The 23,643-nt window shown below is 35.3% G+C and overlaps 3 protein-coding genes across 4 annotated transcripts; 2 read left to right on the forward strand and 1 right to left on the reverse strand.

Annotated features, from left to right (window-relative positions):
* Positions 1-647: 647 nt before the first annotated feature.
* Positions 648-4,075, reverse strand: LOC117636316 (protein MAK16 homolog). Of its 2 annotated transcripts, none has more exons than XM_034370761.1 (9): positions 3,770-4,075; positions 3,544-3,653; positions 2,762-2,880; positions 2,550-2,647; positions 2,266-2,353; positions 2,026-2,175; positions 1,766-1,874; positions 1,425-1,555; positions 648-1,079 (listed from the first exon to the last, which is right to left on the reverse strand). In XM_034370761.1, exons 1-9 carry the CDS (start codon positions 3,829-3,831, stop codon positions 1,035-1,037), a joined length of 912 nt encoding a protein of 303 aa, XP_034226652.1. In that variant the 5' UTR covers positions 3,832-4,075; the 3' UTR covers positions 648-1,034. The 2 variants fall into 2 exon arrangements, with proteins under 2 accessions (XP_034226652.1, XP_034226651.1); XM_034370760.1 differs by having other exon boundaries at positions 2,023-2,175; positions 3,770-4,072.
* A 10,904-nt stretch (positions 4,076-14,979) lies between these two features.
* On the forward strand, positions 14,980-19,987 carry LOC117637719 (glutamate--tRNA ligase, chloroplastic/mitochondrial). Its single transcript, XM_034372701.1, has 13 exons — positions 14,980-15,453; positions 15,547-15,665; positions 15,942-16,063; positions 16,401-16,583; positions 16,760-16,878; positions 17,016-17,064; positions 17,188-17,289; positions 17,465-17,567; positions 17,680-17,743; positions 18,000-18,114; positions 18,434-18,534; positions 19,203-19,359; positions 19,471-19,987. Exons 1-13 carry the CDS (start codon positions 15,200-15,202, stop codon positions 19,699-19,701), a joined length of 1,719 nt encoding a protein of 572 aa, XP_034228592.1. The 5' UTR covers positions 14,980-15,199; the 3' UTR covers positions 19,702-19,987.
* A 1,152-nt stretch (positions 19,988-21,139) lies between these two features.
* On the forward strand, positions 21,140-22,679 carry LOC117612141 (thioredoxin-like). The gene is made up of 2 exons (XM_034340887.1): positions 21,140-21,644; positions 22,192-22,679. The coding sequence occupies exons 1-2, from the start codon at positions 21,422-21,424 to the stop codon at positions 22,509-22,511; spliced, it is 543 nt and encodes a 180-aa protein (XP_034196778.1). The 5' UTR covers positions 21,140-21,421; the 3' UTR covers positions 22,512-22,679.
* The last annotated feature ends 964 nt before the right edge of the window (positions 22,680-23,643 follow it).

A 23,643-nucleotide genomic window follows, 5' to 3' on the forward strand; every position in this document is an offset into this window, starting at 1 on the left:
CTACATACAAGAAGATACACAAATTCAAATCAAATTTCAATGAAAGTCATTTTTGGTCCCTAGAGTTTACTCCTCTATGTGAGGTGCACGTAGTGGTGACGTCGTGAAAGAAATTAACAGAAATTATAACTTGTCCTTGAATTGCTACAATTATAAAACTACAAGAGCACAATTGACCAAATTGAAACTACATGAGTACAATTGACCAAATTGAAACAACATGGACGAAATGACAGTCACCTAGGAGTAATGTGGATCCATTTCTTTCAGACTATACAAGTAGAAGATGATAGACAAATAGATTGATAGTTCGAGAGAGAGGCAGAAATACAAAGTGTTGGAGAAAGAGACATATATCCAAAGAAAGGGGGAGAGAACTGGAAAGTACTAGAGAAACCTGTGGGCTCCAACCGGGCGGCTGCTCAGCTGCTGGTTTTCTTTTGATACGACGAAGGAAAGGGTTTAACTGTTGTTAACCAACTAGAGACGACATGACTTGTTGGATCTCGAACAACCCAGACTCTACAACCTTCAAATTTAGAACTATGTTTTTTAAATTACATTTCGAAGGCAATGACAGGAGAAGTACTCATTAACGTCACCCAAATGAAAAGAGAACAAGGATTCATAAACAGAAATAAAATCCAAAACAAAAGAAAATTTTAATTATATAAGGAAAAAGCTAGGATCCTTCCAACAGACTATTGTTTTTCTTTGTTAAAGAAGACGTTTACAATACAGAAAACCAAGGACTAACTAACAATGCCCCTTGGCCTAAAATCAACCCACAGGCCAAAGCCAGCTCCAACTCAAAGCTAGCAATACAATGGCTTCCCAACACTAAAAACAACAAATTAACTTTCTACGGTTATTTAAAAAAATTGTTCAGCTATCAAAATCTTTCAAAATTTGGTCACCATCAGCAAGTTTCTTCCTTGCGCAGCAAGCTTTTAGAAAAATCGATGGCCAACCTCCGAAGAAGAGCGTTGCAACCATCTCTTTTCCAGATCAAATAATGAAATAAGCAAAAGTTCTCAGTGGACTGCCTTTTGCCTAACACCAGCATCTTCATGCTCAACCTGATAAATAAGGAATAGATTCAGATTCGAAGGATGAGTTACATATCACAACAGACGTGTAGATGTAGCAAGTTATTTATAGTGATTTCAGAATTATTTAAAAAAGGGTATTATTTACATTAAGTGTACTGCTCTACTAATCAATTACAACTAAAAGGGAGATAAGATGGATGCAGCTTGGATTTAACATACGATATGGTCTAATAGCAACCCCTTAGTCCTAAGGATAGGAAAGATAGTTTCTAGTTAAAGTGATATATCAATGCTTTTCACGCAAGAAAAAGCGAGAAAACTATGCCGAACCAACTAAAGATCTCAAGACTGAAAGATGTAACCAGCCATTACCTCAACAAGTACCCTTGGCTTCTTCTTCGATTTGGCAGCAGGTTCATCTTTCTCAAATCTTCTAGAAGCAAATGCAGATTCCTTTCTCTCTCTCTTGCGAGTAACTGCTTCTGCCTCTTCATCACTTCCAACTGCATCATTAAGATTCTTCAATGAGTCCATTTGATACGCACAAGCACACAAACTCTTCCCCATAATTTTATACAACAGTAGGAACAAAGCATTATAAACCTTTTTCTTTAGTCACAACTGACTAGAAAATTAGAGTCTGTTATGCAAATTTTGTGTGGACTATGCATGCATCCATTTCATATTCTGTTAAGACTAGAATTTAGCTTTACCATTATCATCATCTGCATGAGAATTGTCCATTGAAAAACCAGCAAAATCTTCAATATCATCTTCCTCTTCAAGTTCATCATAACCTTCAACATATTCTATCTCAGGTTCCTGCTTATTCCAACCACAAAAGTATTTAGATTATGAAAGTATACAATTTGAAGTAAGCATACCATGAAATACTGCACATTTCAAAATACTAATAATTGAGATTAAGATCCTCCAAAAAGAAGGAAACGATAAACTTGCGAAAGAATACCTCCTCCTCTTCTTCTTCTCTCTCAGTATCCAACTGCATTTCTTCCCCTTCAAGAACTTTTTGGTATTTATCAAAGGGGTAATTATATATATCTTTATATGCATCACCATAAACTCCTTTCTTGAGGCGTTCTAAAAGTTCTCTCTCAATGCTCTGCAGAAGGACAGTAAATCTTTATGAGATCTAGCGACAATAACAGATCAAGTCCAGTACATTTATAGTGTATGGCAGTTAAGTTAAAACCTTATCCAACACTGCAGCTTTTTCAGCCTTTTCCTCTCTTCTAGCCTCTCTCTTTTTCTCTTTCCTTGGTGTCGTCATTATTTTCTCCCTGGTAAACACAATAAATTGCATCAATACAATGGCTCAATACAACTTCTTCAATATCAACATTAAAAAGGTAAAGAAGTCAGTTCTCTGGAGTCACTTTTCGGACAAATTTTTATTCTTTTAAAAAACATAATTATTTGATGAAGTGGACATTTATCACATGGACACGAAGCATTACACAATGAGATGATACAGACCTTGTTTTCAAAGCAAGCTTCCTCATGCGTATCCTCATCTGGGTCATTTTAGTCAGCCGTTGCTTTGTTTTGTGCACAAGAAACTTAGGCCAGTACATCTGCCAATTCAGGAAGGTCATGCTGATTAATCACTTCAAGAACCTCTTAACTTTATGAAAACTAACATACATTTAATCAGAAACAGTTAAAAAGAGGGTTCAGATTTTCAATACCAGATGTTTGTCAATAATTTCAAGTGCTTTCTCATAATTCCTGGGTAACTTAACTCTTTCCCACAATTTGTTTGGCATATGAGCTCTTTCTATAGTTTTCATATAAAGATAGAAGACTCCTGCAGGACACAAACATAACATAGGAAAACATTATATGCATTGCTGCTTGTATAGAAACAAATTCATTGGTATCAGCATAATTAGAAATTTTAAGTAAACTTGCACTCTTAGAAAATCAACAAGACTATATAAGCTTTTCGGATAATGTTAGAAAACAAATAGGTTTCAAAGGAGATTGGAGACTGTTTGATCTCTTATATTGTAGTTATAAGATGTCGTACATTAAGTGCTCTTAGTTTTGCAGGGGGAAAGTTGCGCGCAGCATTTTCTAGATGCTTCTTTTTGACATACAGTATATCGTGTTCAAAGATGGCATCTCCATGGATGAAAGGCAGAAGGTTTATGTATGTGAACGGAAGCAGCTAAGAGGCTTTTGTGTTGATCAAGGAGAAAGTTATATGGGTGCCTATTCATAATGGATTAAAAAAAATTGGCCCCGAGCTAAAAGGATTATGAAGAATCTGCTAACATAATTGACTTTGGTCTACTAAAGAGTACCTAAATTCCAAATTCGTAGCTCTACCTAAATTCCATCAACCTCTGATCAAGTGTCAACTAAATATTAAGCAAACCACTTTGTTAAAGCAGGAAATGACCTTAAAATACAGTCATTCTTCGCCATCTTCAAAGAATATTCACGAAGCAAAATGAGAAACAAGTACCATCATGGTCGCGAATGGTGGCATAGCGACTATTAGCCAGAGGGCACGAGCTTCGGTTACAAATCCCAGTGACGTTATATGGGTTTCTACAGAATATCCCAGTTTCAATTCTGACAAAAACAGGAAGAAAAAAAACCAATGAACACTCAAAAACAGTATAAAAAAAAACAGGTAAATTATAAAAATTTACAGACAAAAAGAACATTAGAGAAAGAAAATGGCATACTTGGACATGAAGCTGCAGTGTTTGTGCCTGATAACCTGCCATATGACCTCGTCGTTTTGCATATTTAATCAGACACTTTCGATTTCGATTTTTGCTGAGCGGATGACCGCAACGGACCCAGTATATTATAAATAAATAAATAAATTTGAAAACTCTATACAAGTTGCAGAGGCAAAGAGTGAGAGAAAGCGAATAGGGTTCTGCTAAAAAATGAGAGAGAGAGAGAGAGAGAGAGAGAGAGAGAGAGAGAGAGGAAACGGCGCCTTTTTTTTAATGAAAAAAGAAGAGGCGCTTTGATGTGCTGGGGAAGAAGAAGAAGAAAATTAGGGATACGAAAAAACGCAGAGCGCCTTAAAAGTGAAACACTCAGAAACCCCAAAAATGCCCTTGCTTTATTAAAAACACCAAAACAAAAATATCAATATAAATGGGGGTAAAACTGTGAAAACATAATTAAAAGATTTTACGTTTGGATTGATCTGTTGCAGGAAAGTAATTGGATTTCACCGTTCTGGAAAAACATTGGTAATTTTCGTTTTCTCTTTTTTTTTTTTTCCCATGTTTCTTTGTGTCCTTCAAATGAGTCTATTTTTATCACAGTTATTGATCTATATTCTGGGCTGATCCTTTTTTTTTTTTTTCGGGGATACCAACTTTTCATGTTGGTTATGAAGAAAATTTGTATACCAACTTATTTGCCAATTCATAATTTTTCACAGCTCAAGTGCAAAGCAACCAGATCTATTTTTCGCGATTTATATGCAATGAGATGCTAGAGGTGAAATGATATTAGCCACAGTTGGTAAGATCAACTTTGGGTTACTATAGTTTTCACCAAATGAATGGCGTTAACATTGTCGATTTTACCAAATTATAGCTCCTGACTGTTGAGGGCAACGCTTTCTAACCTCTAGGCTAGCTATACCGATACATCTTCTACAAGATATGTGGTCGAATTCTGAAACGATTGATCCCCAACACTTAGCGAGCTCATATAAAGTTTGATTCGGTTCTTGTCTGTGAATGATTACAATTACATTTCTTGGTTCAAGAGTTGCTCCATCAAATCTTGTGGGTATTGTCACCAAGATTTCGTCATATGCCTCCTCGTCTAGAAAATCTGTGTGACCAAAACAATGTGACCAACAAAATTTTGAGCATCAACAAAAACAGAGAAAGATAAGAGACTTAGAAGGATTAATAATTTTGAGAAAAATATTTCAGTTAATAACATAGAACATGAATTCAATTTTTGTAAAACAACATAAAACAAACTTGAAATTATAATACAAATTTAGTTATATACCCAATCTTAGACATTTTCTTATAAAAAAAACACTATACCATTTAAAAACTATAAACACACCCAAAAATCGACAACAGTATATTTTTTAATTTAATTAATAAGATGAAATACTTTTATTACCCTTTTAGCATATAATTGGAATTCTAATCCCTTTATCTGGCGTTGAAGCCAAAGCTGAGCTCATTTTACGAGCTCCAATCTCTCATCTTCATCTTCAAGCCCAATGTTCAGTTTTTGTTCTTCCATTTCTTGTTCTGAAATCATCTTTCTCTTTGGACTTTTTGGATTGTGCGAATGTCTATGTCTCCTCTCCATTGCTAGCTCTGACACTTTTTCAAGGGATCAAGCCTCAGCTCGCCAAATTGGATCACATCGATTTCAATCTTGATCTCTCCATGTTCGTTCTCCTATACTTTCGTCTTCATGTTTTTGTTTTTGCTTGTGGATTTGTGCACGAAGGTATGAGATTGAGATTATGGTGGAATTTTACAGTGATATCAAAGGAACCTCAATCTTGATCTCGACAAGTCATCTTGGTGGAAACGATAGCCAAGGACCTTGTTAGTTGTTCTAGAGTACTGCACAACGACAACGAACCCACAAACCTTTAAATGGTAAAATGCATGTTTAAATGGTAAAATTTCCTCTTTACCCACAAACGTGTCTCTTTACTCATCGAACACAGGGGTGACATTTATATGGTAATGGAGGTGTTTGCTTGGTAATTTACCATTTGAACTTGATTTTTACATTTCAAACACCATCCTTGCATTCGTTGAGTAAAGTGCACGTTTAAATGGTAGAATTGCCATTTTCACTACCTTTACCCACAAACATGTCTCTTTATTATTTAGATCGAATAAAATTTAAAAGAATTCTATAATTATTACGAACTCCAAATAAAAAAAATTTAAATGTAACACAAGAGCTATTTCATTCCGAATTAAGACATTAGAATATTCGCAATTCTAGTACTATTGTTGTGATCAAATTTTATATGTTGACGTCATTTCAAGAAATAGTATATGCAATTTCACATAGGTTTGTGCAAAAATCGACCCGTTGTATGCAATTATGGGAAATTGCATGTAGGCGAACAACATGACATGATGGTCAAGGTGCAACTGCATACGCGAATATGCAAGGGCATACTAAATATGCTATTTTTTAACCCGCGACATGCAATTGCCAATCATCGTTACGTATTTACAGATACGGACATGCAATTGCACGTATAGTCATACAAATTCTTATCAATTGTGTGCAAATTCTAAACCTTTTTTGTTTTTTTGTTGAAGTTAGGAGAAGGGGGAAGAGGGAGTGGTGTTTCCTGAACCATTGTGAGCTTGAGCGAGATGAGATCTTTATGGGGAGGGGTCAAAATCATGGGCAAAGTAATTGCTTGAACCCTACACCCAGCGCACTTCCTACGGCTCTGCAACACCAAAAAATTTCAAGATTTTCCCTACCGTGTCTTCTTCCTTTGGAGGCTTCTCTTCTAATTCTCTATGACTTCTTCTTTGCAACTTCTCTTCTTCTTCAGCGCAAAGTAAACACAATTCTATTCTCATATTCGGTGTCACTATCTTATTTAGTCTATTTCACAACATTTTTATTTTTGTAATCAATAATTTAGTAATAATTAGTGGATAATTGACAAGTTTTAATTTTTTGTACGTTAATACAATGTGGTTCAATCATTTGGCATATATTTAATTATGACATTTATAGAGACAACATTAATTGGTGTATGTGGTGATGCTCCATAACTAAACAAATTATGAATTCATTTTATATTTTGGGAAGTATCGTGTATGAGAAACTTAGAAGGTAGTTCCATGAGTTTTTAGAAATCCTGGTGATTTGGATTATGAGAGAAATTTTTTATTTTTTTATTTCATATATAATGTCTTATATTACATTAAGTTATACTCTCCACAACAATTTTACGATTACTTCTTCTTCAAAATTAATTTTTTTTTTCACAGAGTTAATCACATTACTTTAAAAATTGCACACATGGGACCCACGTTTTGTTTAATTGAAATAAAATAATTTAGACAAAATAGAATTAAATTTAAATAATTATTAAGTATTAAAAAACTGGAAAGCAAAAATAAAAATAAAAATAACCTCACTTTCTCTCTCTCTCCAACTCTTTCTCTGGGCAAAACTCCCTAGCCACAAGGGGTGGACATTGGAACCGAACAACCGATCAACCAAACCAAATCAAACCGAAAAAAACCGTGTTGACCAAAAAGTTAAACCCAATTCAAAAAACCAAACCGAATCGGTTCCCATTCCGGTTCTATACTACAACGTATACAAACTTAACATGCATGATTTCACCATCTTTCTTATAATATAAACCACTCTTGTATGCCTTACCTTTACTAGCATCCAATACAAAAACCACTCTTGTATGCCTTACCACTCTTGTACTACAATATATACAAAACACCATAAATTAGATAATATACACATAACAAAACAAAAACTCTTGACAAAGTTCAAAAAATTACCTTATCGTTTATATCTTATAAAGATGAAAACAGTCTCATGCATTCTTAATATGGAGTTTGCTACTTTCAGTATAGGAAGAACCCTTCTCACCCACCACTCTTCTAACCCAAGCATATAAAGACTCATCATAGTGGTCATAACAAACCGTCCAAACATCCTTCACCAACTCTTCATTACAAGATAAACCCTCAAAATGCTTCTGCTTACAAAACACATAAAACCGCGATCACAAAATCTCCTCATCAGATATTCTTTAAGAATGTTTAAAAGCACTTCTAGCTGTCTCCTCCTTATCCACCTTAACAAACTTAACATGCATGATTTCACCATCTTTCTCATAATATAAACCACCCTCGTATGCATTGTCTTTACTATCATTCCTCATTACGAAGTTAAATTTATAAAAGCATACTCAAGCGCTAACAACCTCAATAACGAAATTATTATTCTCTTGTTCACCTTTGATGTACTCAAAAAAACTCTGCTAACTTTTGTAGAACGTTTGATATTCATAAAAAAATGAGATGATTAATTGTCTAATACTTATAACAAAGATGAGTACATATCTACAAAGGCACAATCTCTAATGAAAAATCCTTGTTTCCAGAATTGATTCGTGAAGTAGAGTTGGAGGGGAAGCTAATCACGCTATTTACAAAAAATATGTGTTTTTAATAAGCTCTTGAAAGACGCATTAAAGAAGACCAATTGGATGCTAGAGATGCATATAAGATTTTGTGTGAATATGTCAAATGAGAAGTTTAAACATGATATCTTTTTTAGTATATTGTATGATTATGAGAGGGTGATGGATGAAAAACAACTAGAGTTATTAGTGTTTCTCATTCCCCCATTGGATTTCAACAACACAGATAAATGATAAATAGTTTCTTTGATTAAGAGAGAAGAAACTGAGGAAGTAGAAACACATCTTCTGCTTGCAATTCACTCCAATCTATGCTATGCACTCTTCAAGAATGGATGCCCAAGTAATTTGGAAACAAACTTCGCATAACTGTAAACATTAAGAAAAAAATTTTATCCATCTTTCAAAATCAATCATATTGAATAATACTAATAAGGTTAGTCATGACAAAAAAATTCATGCATCCATCAAAACAAAAAATCGAACTCACTTCCAAATATGAATATAGTCAAAAAAAACTTAAGAAACCTATAAGCCTCAATCCATTCTTTCCTAAGGTCAAAATTCGTTGCTTTTTTCTTCGATGATAAAGTTTTGGGTGCGAGCAACGACTCGAAGAAATGTCCCAACACGCTTTTAATGTCAAGAAAATCATCATTTTTTAACTTGTCTTGATATGTAACATCTATTCTCTCCAATGAACCACCGAAGTTAATATTCAAACCCTTCTCGCCCATTACATAATTTTTCTTCTTCTTCAAGCTACCGTGAAAGAATCCTTTGCAATGAATGCAAGTCACAGCATTCCTTACTACGAAGTTAAATTTATAAAAGCATACTCAGGTGCCAAGAACCTCAATAACTGAATTATTATTCTCGTGTTCACCTTTGATGTACTCAAAAAAACTCCGCTAGCTTTTGTAGAACGTTCAATATTCATAAGAAACGAGATGATTAATTGTCTAATACTTAGAACAAAGATGAGTACATATCTACAAATGCACAAACTCTAATGAAAAATCCTTGTTTCCGAAACTGATTCATGAAGTAGAGTTGGAGGGGAAACTAATCACGCTATTTACAAAAAATATGTGTTTTTACAGTCCTGATCTCTTGGACTCCTGTAGTCCAAGAGATTTATGGTCACTCACCGTTGGATGTAAATTCAACGGTTCATTCATTTATGACTTGAATCGGGTAATAATCATTTATGTCATATTGCATTTATATATATCATTTTGAACTATTGGATTAATATCCAACGGTGGGTGACCACAATCTCTTGGACTCCTGTGGTCCAAGAGATCGGGACTGTGTGTTTTTAATAGGCTTTTGAAAGATGCATTAAAGAAGATCAATTGGATGCTAGGGATGCATATAAGATTTTGTGTGAGTATGTCAAATGAGAAGTTTAAACATGATATCTTTTTTAGTATATTGTATGATTATGAGAGGGTGATGGATGACAAACAACTAGAGTTGTTAGTGTTTCTCATTCCCCCATTGGATTTCAACAACAAATATAAATTATAAATAGTTTCTTTTGATTAAGAGAGAAGAAACTGAGGAAGTAGAAACACATCTTCTGCTTGCAATTCACTTCAATCTATGCTATGGACTCTTCAAGAATGGATGCCCAAGCAATTTGGAAACAAACTTCGCATAACTGAAAACATGAAGAAAAAAATTTTGTCCATCTTTCAAAATCAATCATATTGCATAATACTAATAAGGTTAGTCATGACAAAAAATTCATGGATCCATCAAAACAAAAAATCGAACTCACTTCCAAATATGAATATAGTAAAAAAAACAAAAACTTAAGAAACCTATAAGCCTCAATCCATTTTTTCCTAAGGTCAAAATTCGTTGTTAATTTATCCATGCTTTTAATGTCAAGAAAATCATCATTTTTTGACTTGTCTTGATATGTAACATCTATTCCCTCCAATGAACCACCGAAGTTAATATTCAAACCCTTCTCGCCCATTACATAATTTTTCTTTTTCTTCAAGCTACCGTGAAAGAATCCTTTGCAATGAACGCAAGTCACAGCATTCCTCACTACGAAGTTAAATTTATAAAAGCATACTGAGGCGCCAAGAACCTCAATAAAGGAATTATTATTCTCGTATTCACCTTTGATGTACTCAAAAAAATTATGTTAGCTTTTGTGGAACGTTCGATATTCATAAGAAATGAGATGATTAATTGTCTAATATCTACAATGGCATAATACTCCAGGGTTGAGATTCCCAAAAATTCTTCTAATTGAATAGCGACCTCCGCTATAGAAGGATTGTCTCTAGACCTTTGTCTGGTACGTTCCCTAGTCATGCTCATGTCGAGGCTTGGTTTGAGGTCAGAGATACCTCTATGTGAGACTTGAGCCCTTATTTCCTGAATTTGCTTGTACCAGCTGATTTGAAAGTTTACTCTCTCTCTATGTGGATTTTTACAGCTTTCAAGTGCATGCCATATTTGTAAGGATGCATTAGGAAATATATGAGGGTTATGAAGATATGAGAGTTAATGTTTTGGTTGTGGTTTGGTGAAGAGCTGGTTGGTGGAGAGTACAGGGATAACTTAATGGAGTTCCTAAGGTAACGGCTACTTCTTCCTAGGATCCGAGGAATTTGAAATGCATTCATGATAGAGGGGACAAAGTGGAGGTACAGAGATTTGACTGGACAAGATTTGGGTTGCAAGCTGGTGGGAAGGGGATTAAATAAGGATATAGGGGAGAAATACCTGCAGGGGGCAGGAGTTGTGGGGAACAAAGAGGGGGAAATTATTTAGATTTGGTGGTTGGGCAAATAAATGGCATCAGATCTGTTTGGAGACAAAATTAAGGCAGCAAGAAAAGCTAAAACTTGGCTTAGGCATCAAATCTATTAGAATCCATTACTGCTCTTCGGCTTGGTGGGTAGTGTTTATTCTGCCCACTTTTTGGATTTCAAAAACTAAAGCAAAATGGGGTTGGTGGTTGGGTGTGGGATGGTGTTTAATTTTGATAGAAGATGTAAGGTGTTGCGGATTTGTTTGTGTTCAATTCCAGATGGAACACTCAAGATCTGGTGGATTTACTTGGAAACAGTCACACACAGAGGTGAAGGGGCTCTCATACTAGAGAGAGCAAGAGAGAGGAAAAAAGTATTTTTTTAACAACTACTATAATATGCATTGCCACCAATCCTTCCACGTATTTTATTTGGAAGTTCAGTTACTGCTACATCAAGATACATCTTATAATGTATGCCAGAAAGATCACCAGTACATTGAGCTGCATCATAAATTGTATTCGAGATCGACAACCCAAGCCGTAACTTGTAATGGACATACAAATCTTGTTTTACATAAGCTTTGCCACATACTTTCGTCAGCAAATAATGGACTTTCTTATAGAACAAATTAGGATCACCATGAATGAAGTTTGTTCATTGCATACATTGCGTTGTACATGTCATTTTTTTCGCAAGAAATTTCCATTTGAGTATTTTAAACTCATACCAAATTAAAGCTCCTTTCTTATTGGGGCACAATAGTAGTCGAAGCTCTTGGCTTGCATGACTCATACATTTTTTGCAGTCTTTGCAGGAGATTGTATTCCAGCATTGTGCTATCCCTTACACCTTGAGTTCTTTTTTTCGTGCCCACGTCACCACTTCTATATTCTGCTGTTCTGCTGTATCAATTATATTACTTAATTTTCTTTATAATTGTATCAAGTTTGCCTCATAAGTCTTATTGGATGGAAACGCATTGAAACAAGCATACCCTATAGGAACAAGAGGATCAGTTCCAAAGGCGGCATATGCATGAACAAATAGTGAGAAAGATATGAGAAAAAGAATCAAACAAATTAATGATTTTGCACAAAATATGTTAACTAAAATTGAACTTGGATGCCTCATTTTATTTGTTAAAACAAACTTGAGAAACAATTTAAGCACACATGATTCTATATATATGATATTTGCAATTTATGTAGCAGAATATCAGAAAAAATCTCCCCAAGGGCTTGAAAGCTTAAGTTTCCAATTTGTGGAGTTAGAGTCATGCTTTTATATTATATTCCCCTTTTATAATTTAATATATATATATATATATATATATATATAGTCCCCTTCTATTGAGAGATCCCTCAAATAATTTTATTTGAGGGACACCCTTTAGGGTTCCTTATGAATTTTTTTTCAACAATCGAAACCATCTATTTTTTAAGTCTATATTCATAGATCATCCTTGAAAAAAATTAGACAAATCAGAAACTGTTTCGATATCCAATTGTGTCCTACAAAATCAATGAACACATTGCTTCAAGAAAGTACTAAAATTTCAATAATTCAATTGAGTAGTCAAATGATATTGGATTCAAGTGATTTTTTTATAGAGATGATCTTTGAATGAATATCTACAAAAAAAGACGTTTGGAGTAGTGAAATACAATACAGAGTGAGCCCTACAAGGGTATCCCTCAAATAAGCTAATTTGAGGGATCCCTCAATGGAAACTCTCTGTATATATATATATATATATATGTACTATAAATTAAAATTTAAGATAATCTTTGATCACTTTCTTTTAAATGCAATGAACAATTAAAATGTTATATAATATTAAGGCCATTCTACTAAGGGATCTTGCGTTTTTACTAAACTGATCAAGAAATTCTTAGCCCATTATGCATTAATTGTTACTCAATGACACTGCATATTGTTTTAGGTAGAGTTATTTACAATAACATCTTCTAAGGTTTTTGATATTTTTACAAAACTTAGAAATTACACTAAAAACCCCTTAGGGTTGCAAATTGTATTCCTAAAACCCTTTCTAATTTCATTTTCTGTAATAATAAAAAATGATGATTTAATTAACAAAAACTTCTTCAAATGAAAAAATTAACATCAACAATTAGATCTTAGAGTGAATGTGCAATCTAATATCTGAAGTCAACATTTTCATTTGGAGACATTTATTTAATGACATCAATAAGAGGAGTTTTGTGAAAATGTAAAACCTTATGGGGTGTTAGTGTAATTTCCTACAGCTTAAGGGGTTTTGTGAAGACACTAAGAACCTTAATGGGTGTTAGTGAAAATAGCTCTTTTGGGTATCTATTCAAGAATCATCTCTACAAAGAATTAACCAAATCAGACATTTTTAAGAAATATAATCTATATATCTATATTTATGTAGCATAATTTCACTAAAAAAACGTCTATAAGAGCTTGAAAGCTTAGTTTGCCAATTTGTGGAGTTAGGGTCATGCTTATATATTATATGCGCATTTTTATAGTTTTACATATTCATGTGCTAGAAATTAAATTTTAAAATTATTTTTATTTAGCACATTCTTTTATTATGTTAGGGAACTTTGAGGGTTCTTTGAAGGTACTAGATGACATGTGATTTATTATTTGTTTATGTGGAACCGGAACGGGAACCGATTAGAACAAATGCTATATCTTTAATCTCAAAACTAATATTTACTCAAATTCAATTTCAAAACATCTCTCTTTTCTAGCCTCAATATTTCTTTTTATATGAAATTGGATAATTTGTTAATTTTCAAACCCTAAATAAATAAATAAATAAAGTTGAAATTTGTATAAAAAAATAATTTGAAAATAATAATAATAATAATCCGGTTCAAAACTGAACCGGACCGAAACCGATTCAACTCGAACTGAACAATTTTATAATTTTTTTAATTAAAACCGAACCAAACCAAATAGGGTAAATAGTACCGATTTCTTTTCCAGTTTGAGGCAAAAACAACCCAAACGTAATCGTGCCCACCCCTACTAGCCACTGCCCAGCTCTTCCCCACGCCTAAATCCACCGCTCGCTCACTCGCTCTCTCTCTCTCTCTCTCTCTCTCACCAAGCCCGTTGCCTAGCTCCTCCACCAAGCCCAGGTCCACCATGGCCACTGCCCAGCTTCCTCGCTACCCAAATCCACCATTCTCTCACTCAATCTGAAACTGACATGAAAAGCAAATTGAGATCACAGCCTTCACAACCTTCTGTCTCAAGGTGCCGCCACCACGCTCCTCACTCTCCTCCACCACCACCACCGTCGAACCCTAGCACCTGCCCATTAGGCCCAATCTCATGGCGTTGGATTGGCGTCGCTGACCTCTCAAAATCCTTGAGCTAGGCTCCGAAATCGCCGCCGCCATCATACTGGGGGCTTGGTGAATGAGAGAGAGAACAATGGATTTTCTTAAAAAATGAAGAAGCTTCTTCCACATTTTCTTTATTTTAAATAAATAAATAAAAAGGTGCAACTTTGATTTTTTGCAACTGCTGGAGCAGGGCAAAATGGTATTTTGAATCAAAATATGAATAAAAAATTAAAATTAAACTCTCTCTCCCCCTCCATCCCGATTTCTATCCCAAAAACTTGAAAAAAAAAAAAATTTTTGGTTTTTTATTTGATTTTATTTGATTGTTATTTTAATTTTTATTCATTTTTTTAAAATATAAAAATATCATTTTGCCCCTACATTTCACAGAAAAAGTTAACAAAATTGATAGTATGACCATTTGTCCAAACGACATTAAAGTTAAAGGATCACGGGAACCATTTTGGAAATTGAGGTACTCAAATGCAAATCGGGTCAAAGTTCATGGACTAATAAAACGATTAATCCTTGTTTTTTTTGTATTAAAATAAATTTAAACCGTTGATCTCATCTAACGGTCTAGAAACTTGATGTATTATATTAGACAGCAACCCCTTCTTCAGCACAACTCCACAAAGGAACAAAGCCCTTCCTTCCCTCCTGCATCAGATGGTTCAAAGGTCTCTCCATTCTACCCTCAATTTCTTAGTTTTGTTTTGCAATTTATTCGCCAATAACAGATACTGCCTCCATAGCCTTTGACTCGATGTCCTCTGAAGATTGCCATTGAAACTCCAACCTCAGTACCCAAAACCCACAGTAGCAATGGCAGCTTTAGTTGCAATGCCTAGGATGAGAATGAAAATTACAGTTTTCCCAGATGCTTTTCCTCCATTTTTGTGCCGATCCTACAGACCGAAGAAAGTCTCAGTCTTCCATAGGAGGAGGTCTTTTTCAGTCTCTGCGTCTTCAACAAAGGAGACCCAAGATCAAGTACGCGTTCGTTTTGCTCCTTCTCCCACTGGAAATCTCCATGTTGGTGGAGCTAGAACTGCGCTATTCAATTATCTCTTTGCCAGGTACGTCTTTGTTTGTTTGGGTTTATGGTTTGAGTCGGCTTTTTCTTTATTGGATGAGTATGAGTATGAGTATTAGTGTCTGTGCTGGGGCAGGTCCAATGGAGGGAAATTTGTTTTGAGAATTGAAGACACTGATTTGGAGAGGTCTACTAAAGAATCTGAGGAGGCTGTGTTAAATGACCTCTCTTGGCTTGGTCTTGATTGGGATGAAGGTACTTTTTTTCGTGATTAATTCTTTTCCAGCTCTAAAATGCCTACGGTTTAATCCAAAATCCTGTTCCATAGGATGTGTCGAATATGTGAGTGCATTTGGCTATTACTTGAATTATGACTTTTATACTCAATGACATGATCGTAATGGCTCAATTAGAGGTGGCGGGAGAGATAAATTTCTCAACTTCAGTGCATATTGAATCTCCTTTACTCTGCCTGTACTGGGTCTATCTTGTAAAGTTTCCAACTTGGTCATTTCACTGTGAACTTTGCAGGACCCGGTGTTGATGGAGATTATGGTCCATACCGGCAATCAGAAAGAAATTCTTTGTACAAGCAATACGCTGAGAAGCTTTTAGAGTCTGGTTATGTCTATCGCTGCTTTTGTTCTAGTGAGGTGATTCTCTTCTGTATTTGAGTCTTCAAGCATGTCTTCACTTATCAAATAATAAGATTAGAAAATGAAAATATTCTTGTAATAGATTTACGAATGGAAATTCTAAAGGAGTATGAATGACTTGATGACTTGCCCTTCTGTTTTGTTAATGTTTATGCCTTGTTTAGTTGATTGTTGTTCATACCTTTCTAGCTTATTCTGAAAGAAATTTAGATGAAAATTTGCTTCATATTTTTGGGTTTTTTAGGCATCATAAGTCCTGTTATTTGTTCAATCTGTGTTCATACTAAAGCGCAATGCTAATCTACATCTGCAATCTTAACCTTATTCTCTCCAGGAACTAGAGAAAATGAAGGAGATTGCGAAACTAAAACAACTGCCTCCAGTATACACAGGGAAGTGGGCCAATGCAACAGACAAAGAAGTACAAGAAGAGCTTCACAGAGGAACTCCTTACACATATCGGTTTCGTGTGCCAAAGGAAGGAAATTTGAAAATCAATGACCTTATTCGAGGCGAGGTTAGTTCTTTTTTTTTTTTAAATAAATATTTTGGTTATTGGGTTGGGAGCGCTTAGGAACTCCTAGTATGGTAAGTGTGTTGTTCACTAACTTAAAGTAATTCATCTTAACTTCGACAACCATCAAATTTTTAATTAAGTTTTATAGGCTTTTAACTTTGTATAGTGTCATGAAGGTCAGTTGGAACTTGGACACTCTTGGAGATTTTGTAATTATGAGAAGCAATGGTCAACCAGTGTACAATTTTTGCGTGACAGTTGATGATGCTACCATGGCTATCTCACATGTTATTAGGTAATAAGAATAACATCTTCAACATGGATGAGAGTGTGCTATTTGCCAATCTATTTCACCACTTCACCACTATTGTTTCTTGGATTTTGGTTCATCTCTTTATTATGTCATGTGACTCACACAACATTTGCATTCAGAGCAGAGGAGCATTTACCAAATACTCTAAGGCAAGCATTAATATATAAGGTAAATTTCTAAACTCATGTCCTGATTTTCTTTCTGTTTGGGTTTTTAATATAGAACTACAGTGAAGCTTTTTTTTTTTCTCAAAAAAAAAAATAAAAATATCTAACTACCATACCAACACAGGCTCTAGGATTCCCAATGCCTCACTTTGCACATGTTTCCTTAATTCTTGCACCGGACCGGAGTAAGCTGTCAAAGAGGCATGGCGCAACTTCAGTGGGCCAGGTAGTCATCTAAATATAGTTTTCGTTACTTGCTAAGAATGTTGGGCTACAGGAGGTTTCTTCCATGGTTTCCTTGAGGTCCAACCCCACCTTTCTCCTACCGATTTCCTTTATTCAAGAGTTTCTTTGTTAATATTAATAGATATTCTTGATAACTAACTACTAGAACTTAACAGTACAGGGAGATGGGCTATCTACCCCAGGCAATGGTGAACTACTTGGCACTGTTAGGTTGGGGTGATGGCACTGAAAATGAATTTTTCACCCTGGACCTCCTAGGTTTGTGAAATCACTTTATCACCCTCGTGCTCCCTTTTATATTCAGACACCGGCTGCTCAGCTTACATGCGCTGTTTAAATATCTAAGTGTTTTGTTTACTAATAATTTCAGTTGAGAAATTTTCAATTGGTCGTGTCAACAAAAGTGGTGCCATTTTTGACTCTACCAAGCTAAGGTAATTATAGCTTTAAATCAACTATATGAAGAGAACGATTGTTTAAGATTTCTTCTACCTAGCATTTCCTTCTGTTGGAGAAACAGGTTGAGTGAGCATTTTGCAGTTGCATGGTTGTTTTGTTGGTATAGGTTTTCCTGATTTACGGTGGATCATGTCTATGAGAATTTAGGCTGCTTTTTGAATTCTTGAATTAATTGCTTCACTGAGGTATTGTTTCTAATTATATTCTCATACGTATACTTACAAACTAAAGGTGGATGAATGGTCAACACTTGAGAGCACTTCCATCAGAGGAGTTGACAAAGCTTATTGGTGAGCGATGGAAAAGTACTGGCATCCTTACAGAGTCAGAGGGTTCATTTGTTGAAGTAAGACTCATCTCCTCCACATTTTCATTTTACAGGTTATCTTAGTTTGTAAATTTAGAGGAACAGTGTCTAAGGTCATTAATGCTGTGCATTGCTGTTGATGATACTGTTGTTAAGAACAAGACTATTTGTGGTCTATGATTTTTCATAATAGGTCTACCGTATCCAGGGGAGCTTCTTCACTTCCCGATTATTTCAATACAAGTTAAAATGCCCCTTAAATTGAAGTGTTTTCTGCTTTTTGACAACCTCAATGTTTTTTATATTTTATATTTTATAATCATGAAAAGTGAAGCATGTCTACTATGTAATTTTGTAGGACGCAGTTCAGTTGCTCAAGGATGGGATTGATTTGACACCAGATTCAGATAAAGCACTCTCAAACTTGTTATCGTACCCTTTACATGAAACTTTATCCAGGTGATCTTAATTTTTTGTCGCACTTACTCTGTTTATTTGCCTTTTTTTTTTCTTTTTCTTTTTTTTTTGGTTGTTGGAAAATATATCATTGAATTGGCACTCTGAAAGGTTCATAAGAATTTCAGAGAGATTGATAACAATTGTCTCTAATTGAATATCAAAAACTGCTCAACCACTTCACAACTTTGATATGCTTTTGCTGACTTTTCGGATGGCCATTTATTTCCTTCTGGAATGTTGTTGTGGTTCATTATCATAAGTTATGGGAATTATGTATTGAATTGGATGAACTTGCATTTAGCCCTCCATTTGAAACAATAATATGTAAGCAACAGCTGAGAATCCTAAGGGTACGCTAGCATGTTGAAACATGAATATGGGCTAAGACATTATTATATCCAACATAAGACAGTGCTCTCACACAGATAGACAAAAATATGGATTTATTTCAATGGAAGGTTTACCACTTCAAATATGAATATTCCTAAGTTGATGTTGCGATGAGGTTTACCACTTCAAATGTATATGGCCTTCTGTTCTTCAAATCACCATATTTGTCTTGTAACGAGTAAGCTATGTATGAAGAAGGGGATGCTTTGTTGGCTATTGATATGAACAGAACTACTATATGTGTATGATAACTATGAATTTGTTTGTCATGGCTGCAGTCTTGAAGCCAAACCAGTCTTAGAGGACAAACTTTCTGAGTTTGCAGCCAGCTTCATAGCTGCTTATGACAGTGGTGAACTACTTGCTGCACTCGAAGAAGGCCATGCTGGTTGGCAGAAATGGGTGAAGAGCTTTGGCAAATCACTGAAGCGCAAGGTGGCTTCTCTCTCTTTCATTGTTCATTTATTTTTCAAACCTTTTCATGGACTTCTCTCCATTTCTGGCTAATAAAATGAAAATTTTGTGCATTCCAAATCTTAATGGCAGGGGAAATCACTGTTCATGCCTCTCCGAGTGCTGTTAACAGGAAAGCTTCATGGCCCGGATATAGGGGCTAGCGTGCTTTTACTGCATAATGGTGGAAAATCTGGTATTATTGCTCCTCAAGCTGAGTTTGTGACATTGGATGAAAGGTTCAGAGTATTGAGAAAAGTTGACTGGGAAGCATTAACCAAGAACCAGTCTCAGCTGGGGACTGCCGCCACTGTATCCACTTGAGAGTTCACAGTTTTCAGTTTTTTTTTTCTTGTTTTTTTCAGCTTGCACATGAAGTTATTCATCACAATCGTATTTTTTGGAGAAAACGAAATTTTTACCAAGTTGCATAATCATTTATCATGACAAGTATGCACAGCCAATGAAGAACACAATATCAACCAGCGAGACACCAACAAGAGAAGAATAAGATTTGACAAACTGGTATCCATCACAATCGGTTTTTCTTTTTTGGCACATGAAGTTATAAATTTTAGGGCGAAATCGGATTTTTTTCTGAGTTACATAAGCATTTATTATGACAAGTATGCACAGCCAATGAAGAACACTCACCAGCGAGACACCAAGAAGAGAAGAAAAGATTTGACGAACTGGTATCCATCACAATCTTTTTTCTTTTTTCTTTTTTTTTTTTTTTCGCTTGAACATGAAGTTATCCATCACAATTGTATTTTGCGAAAACGAAATTTTTACTGAGTTACATAATAATTTATTATGACAAGTATGCACAGCCAAGGAAGAACACAATATGACCAGCGAGACATCAACAAGAGAGGAATAAGATTTGACAAACTGGTATAAAACACAATCTGCAGACTTGAATAGACCAAGAAGCCATGCCCGTTTCTTCTTCTCCTTTGTAGTCTTTTTGTTTTACTTTTCTTTTCTCATTTTTAATCTGTTTGTTTTGCTTTTAATTCCAAACCCGATTAACACATTTCTTGCACCCCGTCACATTAACAATAAAAAATAAAAAAAATTCTTTGTTTCTTGTACTCTTATTCTAATCTCTGGATTATTTTTTTACTTTTATTCTTTTAATTTTTAGAAGATAAAAGTTTTAGATCTATAAAGAATGCGTCTTCAAGGGAGTATGCAAATGAAATAGGCAAAATTGTACTATGACAACCTAAGTAGCATGTTGCCTATCCATTTGCCTTATGGAAAAAGTTTGAATGGTTTTATGTAATTAAATCCGAGAGAGAGAGAGAGAGAGAGAGAGGTGTTCACAAGTTGTAATCGTTATGCAACTGTGGAAATAAAGGGCATCAGGTTTCGTTTGTTTTTCTTTTTTCTTTTTTCTTTTTTCTGCCGCGAGGGTTCGACCGTATTGAAAACACGGAAGTTGAAGCCTGTACTGTGAACATTGTAGGAGATATTTTTGGTGAACCCATTGTTGGTCATCATTTAACGGCCATAATTTTGTTCACTGGTTAAATGGGCCAATCCTGCTAAAGCTGCCTGATAGATAATGACCAGATTTTTTATTTATTTATTTTTTACAGAAAAAGAACTGCGAAATGAATGAGAGGCCCGTATATGGTTCACCCACCTGTAAGGATCAAATGAAAACTAATAATTTTACTTTTTGGTCCTCAATTTTGATCCTTTCTTACATTGAATTTTGAGAGTTGGGCAAGTTTTTTTGAGGACATCAAGTGGGGCATATTGACAGTTCAGTACAGAAATATTATCCACATACATCTGAGCACACTTAGCACCTTACAATCTTGGCATAATATCCACACTCTGAAAAATATTCAAAAATATATACAGCCTAGACAGAACAGGAAATTCAAAGAAGAAATTTGTACAAATTGTTGCAGAAACTTGCCCATCAGAAAACAAAAGCCACATCTTCTGTTCAACACCCAATTCACTGTAAAAAAAATATACTTAGCCAGAAAACAAGAGAGAGAGAGAGAGAGAGAGAGAGAGAGTAATGGCTTTGGAAAACTGTTTGCAACTAAGCACAGTGTGCACTACAAGAGTTGGTGCTGCACAATGCTATCAGCCATTTTCTTCCAGGGAAAAGCTTATTGTGCCAACCTGCAATGGATTGAAGAAATCTGTTTTGAAATTCTCTTCATCTTCATCTTTTGCTCCTTCCAATAAATCCCACAGATCCCGCTTTATTTGCAAGGCTCGTGAGGCTGTGAATGAAGGTTAGCTGCACAGTCTCTGCTATTATTGTTGTTTGTTTCTGATTAATTCTTAATTATTTATGTTGAATGTCACTCTCCCTTGATTTCGTTAGGAATCTTGTAACTTCTATATGTAGATGTATGACAACTAGAAGAAGAAATGACAACAGATACTAGTGCAATGAACAACTCAAGAAGGTGTTGAAAGCAGCTACAGTTATTAACCACTTACAGAATTGACAATTGAATTTATTATGCAATATCTTCTTTTGCTTTCTTTTAATTGATGGCAATTTTTTGCTACTCAAAATTTGTTCTTTCGTATATAATACCTATGTCGTGTTGGTCACATGACCAATTATTTTCATACATATATATGTACAGTAGAGTGTATGCAAGAATTTTTATTGAATTACCCAAATTTGACTATTTGTGCAACTTATAAGTTACTTTTGCACTATAATTTGTTACCTGTTCCATCTTCAAATTAGTTGGTTTGGTTCTGAATAAACCACATCACATGAATATATCAACTTAGTGAGTTCATTGACTCGTGCAAACTCTGCAGTTCAAGTGGTGAATGATTCAAGTTGGAATAACCTGGTGATTGCAAGTGAGAACCCAGTTCTGGTAGAATTTTGGGCACCGTGGTGTGGACCATGCCGGATGATTGCCCCAGTAATCGACGAACTGGCGAAAGAGTATGCTGGGAAGATAGCTTGTTTCAAGCTCAATACTGATGACAGCCCTAACATTGCCACTCAATATGGCATAAGGAGCATACCAACAGTGCTTTTCTTCAAGAATGGAGAGAAGAAGGAGAGCGTTATTGGAGCAGTGCCCAAGTCCACCTTGTCTGCCACCATAGAAAAATATGTAGATCTTTAAAGAGGGAAATGATGTATACAGACTTTTAGTGTGAGCCACCATGCTTGTGCTCATGAAGCTATTCATTGTTAATCTTCAATTAACTCCTCGTTTTGAATTCATATAATTTCTTATTGTTGTTTCCTTCCTGTAATCTTTAACCTTTTATTTTACTCAACTTTTCATTTACCCCCAAAAACAAGTATATATTTCTACACATTGAAAATTGGGGCCAACTTGAGGGTAGTGCTAAGTGGAAATGGGATTTTATTTGGAAGCTTCATGTTCCGCCAAAGGTTCAGACCTTCCTTTGGCTGTTGTGTCATAAGAAGTTACTTACGAATGCTCAAAGATTGAAGAGAAAGCTCACTAATGTTGCTGATTGTCCTAGATGTGTTTTCCTTTGGAATCTTGTGCTCATCTCTTTAAGGATTGTACTGCCACTCTTGCAATTTGGAATAGACTTGGGTTTGGGAGAGTGGAGGCTGGTCAATTGATGGATGATTATGATGATTGGCTGTTGCATAATTTGAATTCTAGGAGGTTTGTTGTCCATGGCCTGCCTTGGTATTTGGTTTTTGCTATCTTTCTCTGGTTTATTGGAAATGGAGATGTAAAGTGGTTTTTGATCAAAAATTTCTTTTGCCTGCTGATCCTCATCTGATGATTTTTCAGTATGCTTTTGAGTGGTTTTCAGCTTGTAATCCAATGGCTATTCTCCCTGAGCGTAGTGTTGTTCTTCTCCATTGGATGGCCCCTCTTCCTGGTGTTTGTAAAGTTAACACTGATGGTAGCAGAATTAATTCCTCTGGTCTTATTGGGGCTGAGGGTCTGTTAAGAGACTCTTGTGGGAATTGGATCAAGGGTTTCTCTATGAATCTGGGCTATGGTTCCTTCATTGAAGCTGAGTTATGGGGGATTTTTTGGGGGCTTAGTATGGCTTGGGATGCTGGCTTTCGCACAATGGAGATTGAGTGTGATGCTACTTCTGCTGTGGCTTTGTTAAAAAGTCCTATTGTGTCAACGCACCCTCTCTTTAGTATTATCAATTGCTGCAAATTGAAGATTCATGAGGATTGGTGCTGCTCTGTGAAGCATATTTTTCGTGAACAAAATTGTGCTGCGGATGCTCTTGCTGTGAAGTGTTATGATT

Source organism: Prunus dulcis, chromosome 8, assembly GCF_902201215.1.
Source record: "Prunus dulcis chromosome 8, ALMONDv2, whole genome shotgun sequence".
NCBI lineage: Eukaryota > Viridiplantae > Streptophyta > Magnoliopsida > Rosales > Rosaceae > Prunus > Prunus dulcis.